This window comes from Ascidiella aspersa, chromosome 1 (genome assembly GCF_963924565.1).
Source record: "Ascidiella aspersa chromosome 1, kaAscAspe10.2, whole genome shotgun sequence".
NCBI classification, from domain to species: Eukaryota; Metazoa; Chordata; class Ascidiacea; order Phlebobranchia; family Ascidiidae; genus Ascidiella; species Ascidiella aspersa.
This window is the reverse complement of record NC_139447.1, coordinates 37,673,291-37,679,821: the sequence shown is the minus strand read 5'-3', so window position 1 is coordinate 37,679,821 and position 6,531 is coordinate 37,673,291. Positions and strand designations below refer to the sequence as shown.

Genomic DNA, 6,531 nt, shown 5'->3' with positions numbered 1-6,531 from the left:
AATTGTTTTCAGGCAGACATAGTGATTGCAGAAACTGTACTTCCTTCTAATTATCTTATATCTTATCGTGGTTGTGGAGAACCTGGGGAAAGGATTCAGCTTCCAACAGCACTAATTCAAGGGCGTACAAGCTATAAACCAATAAGTAGTGACAAACTTTCTGAAATTTTGCTGTCAGTTTAGGTTTGAAATATAATTAAATCAAGTGCAATGCTTAAGAATTTTCAAAAAAGTACTTTATGTGGACGTGAATTTCACTGGGTAACCAATGTCTTGAAAAAGGAAAATTGTTTAAAATGGCCTAACGTTAAGATATTTTACAAATGACTTTAGTTAGTCAATTCAAATCGACTTGAATTTTTGTTATTTTCGAAACATTGATAGATAAAACGCAGTACGAGTATCCAACCCCATGTACGGAAGTAGGTAGCATTTTGAGCGTTTCGATTAACTCTTTGTTCATTTTCAACGTAGAGTTATTCGAAACGTTCAAAATGCTACATGCTTCTGTGTGGGCTTTGATATTCTTACTATATGTCTTACTACACCCTTCAACCATTATGCTCCTAAATTGATAGATAAATACTTTAGTAAAACAACAACAAAAAATACCACAAAAAGTAATCAGGCCTAATCAGCCTGATGATATTTAAATTGTTGTCTTAGGCAAAGTGTTGCTACGTTTCTGGGCTCAACTCAGGTGGGGAGTAATGGATGAAGATGGAAAGTTTTACTTGGACGACAACGGGACGCCTCAAGCAATAAGGTTAAAGTTATGGAAGCTGAATACTAAATTCTGTATCTGATTAAGCAGCATATATTTAGTTTCATATAAAGATCTTTAAACATAACGAGCGAAACTCTGTATTCATAAAAACAATTGACATAATTTGCGATAACCGATGGCTTTATATTAACTTTCGTGCAGCTAGCCTATTGATAAATATACCTTGAGTATTGAAGTGCACCAAAAAAGCAAGGCTGCTACTTTACAAAATTTTATAAACACAATGTTGTTGCCGGTGACACTAAACGTGAAAATAGACATCTATTTAAATTGCAAAAAAAAACTTCCTTGTGGTAGCCAAAGAATTTTGTTTTTATTTGGTTAGAAAAATAATAGTAAATAATAAGATAAAGGCTCTGAATAAGAACATTTAACTTGTATTATTATTTATTCTCGAATCAGAATTGCTCTTTCTATAATAATAAAATAATCTTAGTTCAACTAAATTAAAAAAAAAATAAGATAAAAAATAACCTAGCAAAACCTTTTAGTATTTAACAATGACAACTCTAATGCTTTGTCTTGTTGTAGATGTCCTCTGTCTCTTAATGGGACATATTTGGAACCAAACAAAACGCCCTGTGTAGTTAATACAACTACTCAGCTCTACGAAGACACCTGTTGGTTCAACGTTTCGGACAATATGCAGCCAGATAACCTCTCAGCCTCTATAATGTCACATCAGTTCATTTCACAAGTGGGCGCAAAGATATATTCAGCTGCATAAATTCACAGTGATCTTAGCACTATGATACTTGCTCACAGTTTATTGACGACGTAAACATTTTTTTTCAAAACTTATGTTTGGGTAGTTCGAACTCTTCTTTTATCACATTATGGCCAAAGTCATTTGAGAAGTCAAAAATGTTTTAAATTACTTTCCTCAGGTGACCAAGTTTTGCCACAACAACGCTAGCGACCCTGTAAATCTGCACAACCAGGACGCGCCCAACAAGCAGAACAGGTTTTGTGGGCGACGAAGTACTTGGGAAGTCGTCATTTCTTCCGAGGACTTTGCATCGAACCAACCAAACCACGCTTTGGATCTCAACGTGAACTTTAAAGTGGTTCAGGCCAGAAGCAGCCCGGTCTATGTGCTCGTTCTTGATACTTCTGGAAGCATGAGAGGGGTAAAAGTTATTTTCTACAATAGCTACAGTGCCCGATAAACTATATCAATTTTACGATTGTACTTTATAATGGTACTTTAATTAATATGGTGTTGCTACCAGGAATGTTTCAATTGTAGAATTTTTATTCCGGAAAACTTTACTAAAGTATAGCAACTTTTCGATAAACTGTTCTTCTTTATGGCAATATTGCTACTATAGGCAAAAAAATACATATTTACCAGACAAAGAGTAGGAAATAAACTTTGGTATTTTATTAAAATTTTGCCGGAAGATCAAGTTTACAATTGAATGGTACTTTAATTTTGCCTACATCTAATTACTAATAATAATTAAGCTATATCTCCTTGATATAGCATCTGAGCCATTTTGTTTAACAGTTGCTTTCAAAAGGAGTCGCAAAGGTCCAGCAGTTTAATAAAACTAAATTTTTATTAATAGAAACACAACACAACAAAGAAGGCAATCTGCCTTATATTGTATTTCAATTTGTAAATGTTTCTTATTCCATTTACTCTAAAACGTCCTGTTTTCTAGAAGGCAAGCTTTCTTCGAGGGTTGTTTAATTATCGCTTTATTTTGTGTTCAGTGGCGGGCCCAGTATTATAGTTTGGGGAGCATGAACGTTTTCAGAGATGACGTCAAAAAGTTACGTCATTTAGCAATTATTCTTAAAACAATTGTCTAACGAACTCGTGCGCAAATATGCTTTTGATAAATAGTTTATTTTTTTTAACCTTAATGGGAGCCGCTAAAAGGGCGGTTAGAAGTTGAATGCGGCTATCGGAGCCGCAGTTGAGAACCCCTGCTTTAGGTTATATCTCCGGTCACGAAGCTATACTAGCATTTTAGCAACATTTTGGTTTTAAACGGACAATAGAACGTAGCGCTCTATTTTGCTATACTTTAAAGTTTACACCCTTATTATAACATATTAATTATTGAATTGCAGACGAGGTTGGAAGATATGATATCTGCTGCAACGGCATTTCTAAACACGTATGCACCAAATGGATCTAAAGTGGGGATAGTAGAATTTTCGACAAATGAAACCATCACCAGCAATTTAACTCAAATCGATGGAAACAGAGATACCTTGGTTTCGCAATTACCAACTACAGTAGGTGGTGGAACATGTATCGGTTGTGGAATTCGGTCTGCACTTACGGTAGTAGTTTTTATGGTTTTGCTCTTTTACTTATGTTACTAATAATACCGTATTATCTTCGTTATAGGTTTTAGATGCTGACACTCACGGGACCAACGTTATTGTGTTGACTGATGGAGAAGAAAATCGAAACCCCAACGTGTCGACTACACGAGAAGACGTTCTAAGCAAGGTTATGTCTAAACAATTGTTTTAACGTTATTTACTTATTACATAACACAAAACTACCACCTACATCTGAAATAACTGGTTACATTTAAATGATTTGAAACTGTGTTTAAACAACTCAGAGTATTACAAAGCTGATACTTAATTTTACAGTTATTTAGTACATAATTTCGTGGTCTGCGGATCATATGAAGATGATCTAAAAGCATTATAGCACGAAAATAAAATTAAACTATTTTAACTCGTATTTTGTTGCACTTTCAATAAACAGGGAATCTGTCTTCGCGCGATATTCTTCGGAGAGTCAAGCGGAAACGCAGATTTGCAAAGTCTGGCTGAAAGCAGCTGTGGAAGTTGGTTCTACAGCAGGGATGGAGAGATTGGAGATCTTCTGAGCACGTTTCAAGCCACTGCTCGCATTGATGATGGAGATATCACCAAACAACAGATACAGGTTGAACAGAAAACAGATCCACGTTGCAATTTTAAACATGTTAAGTTATGCTAAATCATCTATTAAATAATCGTCACGTAACCTACAAATTAAATTATCATTTAAAAAAGTAGGAAACAAGTAAAAAGGTTGTACAAATTTATTCATTAATAAATAAGGAATCTGAGTCACTACCCCATACCTAGTGGTGGTATTGGTACTTGTCCGATACTAGGGTGGTATCGGTAGAGAATCGATACCATAATAATAGTGTATTGTAAGTCACGGTTTGAAATCAAATATAATCTAGCAGTGAATTTTTTTAAATGGCACATTACCAATAAGCACAACTAAGTTTAAAAAAAATACATTTGCATTTTTATTTTGATTAAGATTACTCGTATCTTACGGCTTCCTTGACGTAACAACGTAATTGTTCCCGAAATATTTAACTGAAAGTATATGTGTCATTTTATAGCAAACATCTTCTAAAATAAATATTTGAGGTGTTATTTACAGGTTTCAAACGACCAAGTGACAGCATCCACAGGCCAGAATTACACCGGCACCATTAACATTGATTCCACCATCGGAAACAACACCAAGTTCCAGTTCAGTTACAGTTCCACACAACCAGTTATTGAACTGACCAGTCCTGGTGGTACACGTCACTGTTCGTCAGCACTTACAAATGGGTGTACCGTCAGCGGAGTGGTTGATTCAACTGCGAAAACTGTCGTTTTTACCATACCTGGAACCGCTGAGGTACAGTTTGATTAAAAATCTTAAAAGTTAAAACACAAAGAAAAATTCAATACAGAAACTTCAGAAAAACATATATTAAAGGCGAATGCGTATTTTAACAATCAATCAGTTCTTCAACTTACCCCTCTGTACTCAGGGCCGTTGAGATACTGAGGCCTTAGACCATGAAAAGATTCGGGCCTCATATTTTCTAAGGTTAATTTTTTTTGTCTTTATTTTATTACTTTTTGTAGCTCGGTTTACAAAATTGGACCCCTTAGGCCTACAGTACCCTTTATCCGGCCCTGCCTGCATTAAATGTTTTTGTTGATGACGTTGTGTTTACAGACTGGTGCGTGGACCTACATTGTGGCGTCATCCACAAACCAGTCCGTCACCGTAAGTGTGACGTCATACCCTGTGAGCACAACGATTGATCCAATCGTTGTGGAGTCTGGAACCTACGTCAAAAATGTTTCCGACATTGAAGTGTTTGTGATTTTTACAAAGGTAAGCTAAAGTCCGAAATTTGTTTCCTGTAAAAGCTGTTCAGAGTAGCGTTTAGCAATTAGTTTTACTTCGCTACTTAATTTGAATGATAGACTTGCCTTTAATGGCACATAAAAAGTTAAAACCGACGAAATTGTAACAAATGCCTCATGTGGATTATTTCAACAAGAAACCTTTAACAACCAAAGTTCCAAGATGGAAATAAGCAAGTAAAAAACGGTTTGCAAAAGTGAAAGGCCCCCAACTTCACAAGTATTTTTAAAAAAGATAATTTTTTCATTGTCTCAGGTGACCAAAGGTCCTCTCAAGGTCACCAACGCCACCGTAGACGCTTTAGTGACAACTCCAAACGGTGTGAAAATAAATATTATTTTGAAAGATGGCGGCGCTGGTAAGTAAAATGTTCTTATTTGTGGTTATTCTGAAAACATCAGTATGAACTTTCTGTAAATATACACATCAATGCTCATAGCATTTTTAACACCAATACGCTGGATCACCTATAGTCCTACACAATACAAAAATACCATCGTTAAATCTACACCTACAATAGTAAACTTCGAACGTTGGCTACAATACTTTTGAACACAGGAATGCCTATTTCGCTATAATATAAATTAAAAATTAAAATATGTTTAAACCCATTTCTACCGGTTATAATGAGCGCTATAAAATCGCCTTATATACTATGACACTACGGTCATAAACGACAAAACACGATATATCATTATTTGTTTGAATACCATATAAAAATCTTTATTTTTTTACCAACGGAATAAACTTTGGAACTAAGATAGTTATTTTAACCTAGTAACTTTGAGCAAAGAGTAGTAACATAAAGAGCCAGAAAAGTAGCAACCTGTTAACTGTTAAAACGTGGTCGGTTTATGTTTTTTGCACAGGACTCTTATATATTTTTTTTTGTAGTCCCTGATTTGGAAAAATCAGACGGGATCTACACAGCGTATTTTCTTCCCAACGTGACTGGACGACATTCTATTCGAGTAAGCTGATTTTCACTTCATTTTCAGATTTGTTTGCTTTAACGAAAGCGCTTTTCCCTTTAAATTACGGTTTACCGAGAAATGTAAATTGTCGGCATATACTCATTAGGTCTTTGGGTTCGGCATTTTAATGACAACAAAGTGTTTTTATATGTAAATACGCACAACAACATTACATGGCAATAGTATGGTTGGCTTTAATCCATAGCAGCCGTTTTAACGTTCCTAATTTGTTAAACCTTTCACCAGGTTACAGTGAGTGGTACTGGAATCTCTACCAAGAAAGTCAGCGATCCCGCAGAAAGATCTCGAAAGAGAAGATTTTCGCCAAGACTAAGCAGCAGCGGTAGGTTATATAAACTAACAGTGGTGGCCTAATTTTGAACACTGCAAACGCATATGAATTTAACACCTTGAAAAGAAAAAATACATATGCAGTTAAATAGAGTTTTAAGTTTTGAGGAACCAAGTAAGAGTTACTTGGCCACAAATGATAGATATTTTATGGTGTTTTTAAAAACACTGTCCTCTTTAAACTAGTTGCAAAGGAAAACATAATTCTGGTTTGATTTTATTATGCGATCACA

General features: G+C 35.2%; 1 protein-coding gene across 1 annotated transcript; it reads left to right on the top strand.

The window, feature by feature from the left end:
- The first annotated feature begins 668 nt into the window (after nucleotides 1-668).
- LOC146170373 (calcium-activated chloride channel regulator 1-like) lies at nucleotides 669-3,281 on the top strand. Its single transcript, XM_083388546.1, has 5 exons — nucleotides 669-766; nucleotides 1,319-1,484; nucleotides 1,675-1,917; nucleotides 2,870-3,037; nucleotides 3,153-3,281. Exons 1-5 carry the CDS (start codon nucleotides 711-713, stop codon nucleotides 3,279-3,281), a joined length of 762 nt encoding a protein of 253 aa, XP_083244672.1. The 5' UTR covers nucleotides 669-710.
- Nucleotides 3,282-6,531: the final 3,250 nt, after the last annotated feature.

Excerpts from the sequence above, each read along its gene's own strand:
- LOC146170373 (XM_083388546.1), top strand. The coding sequence starts at position 711 with ATGGATGAAGATGGAAAGTTTTACTTGGACGACAACGGGACGCCTCAA. Across the intron at positions 1,485-1,674 it reads CACATCAGTTCATTTCACAA|GTGACCAAGTTTTGCCACAA; the intron begins GTGGGCGCAAAG and ends TACTTTCCTCAG. Across the intron at positions 3,038-3,152 it reads TTTCGCAATTACCAACTACA|GTTTTAGATGCTGACACTCA; the intron begins GTAGGTGGTGGA and ends TCTTCGTTATAG.